The following is a 1,204-nucleotide window of genomic DNA, read 5'->3' on the forward strand; positions in this document are numbered from 1 at the left end:
TGCTTCTTTGCTTGTAAAGAATTTAGTACAAGGCATTCTCATTACCCTCCTTTTCCTTCTCTCCATATGTCCACTACCCCCAACTCACATGGGTGAAGAAACACCATGGAGATCCATGAGCAGCTGACGTACCTGAAAAAGGTAAGCAGGAACACAGCAATGTGATGATGAGTGCAAATGGACGTAAGGGCCCTGTTTCCAGGTTGCCTCCGTAAGCTCCCAGGCATAGCCATCCTTCTGGCCTCCCTTCCCGCTCCTGCCCTTGGCCTCAGGGGCTGGACGGTAGCTTAAGTCATCTCGGTTCTCACTTTAAAAAGTAAAGAAAAAAAATACTATCTTTAAAGAAATCTCAAAACATAAACAACATCTCAAAAAACTGTTCAGCAAGTAGCTGGAAAGTGAGGTTAGGTTAGAGTGGTGATTCTCAACCAGGCTGCCAGGGCACCCTGGGGCGCCTCAAGGTTCTTTCAAGGGTGATGTAGGGTGTCATACAATGTTAACATTGCTAGGTTTGCAAACATGGTCACAAGATAAACCCAGAGATTGCAAACAGAAATCCATAACTGTGGTCTGAGTTCTTTGCTACAGAAATATATTAGACCAATTTTTGCGTTGTCAAAAAAAGAGTGAAAATTAAGAGCTGGCATTTTCTAAGGGGTGCCTCAAGTCTCAAAAAGGTTGAGAACCACTAATTTAAAAGCTGAGGTACTAGTAGTCAAGCACCTAAACTTGGTTAAAGATGTACTGTTGGAAAACTCCAGATCATGTCCCTGTACAATACCAGGTGAACCATTTTTTTGCCTTTCAGTGTCCCCATATGAAGAGCACTGACACCAAATACCTATAAGAACAAGAAGATGAAGTCACAGAGTAGAAACCTTTATTTAAAGGTTCTAATCTAGACCAGAAAAACCGCAGAGGAACAGTACAGTCGTTGCTACAAATTAAGTTGAATGGAACAGACTCGAGAGGTTCCTGCCAATTTTATGTAAAATTAATCTAGTCTCATCTCCAAAGTGGGTACTCAAAGAAAAATACTTGTGCTAAAATTACTGCTACCGATGAAAGAAAGTGAGTGCATGGTTTATATCCTGGGATACCCTGGAGCCTACTGAATGTTACATCATCAATTTCTGCTCAATAATTTCATCGTCGATAGCAGTAGCTCAGTAACAAAGTCATTTTTGGGACAGCTTTTTTTTTT

The 1,204-nt window shown here is 41.3% G+C and overlaps 1 protein-coding gene across 1 annotated transcript in view; it reads right to left on the reverse strand.

Moving 5' to 3' along the window:
- SLC37A3 (solute carrier family 37 member 3) overlaps positions 1-1,204 on the reverse strand; it is a 66,565-nt gene that overhangs the window by 57,352 nt on the left and 8,009 nt on the right. Inside the window, exon 2 of the mRNA XM_019515401.1 lies at positions 133-307. Coding sequence (XP_019370946.1) covers positions 133-233 — 101 coding nt within the window. The 5' untranslated portion in view covers positions 234-307. The remainder of the gene's footprint in view (positions 1-132; positions 308-1,204) is intronic.

Source organism: Gavialis gangeticus, unplaced genomic scaffold, assembly GCF_001723915.1.
Source record: "Gavialis gangeticus isolate Ggan-Ray unplaced genomic scaffold, GavGan_comp1, whole genome shotgun sequence".
Taxonomy (NCBI): Eukaryota; Metazoa; Chordata; order Crocodylia; family Gavialidae; genus Gavialis; species Gavialis gangeticus.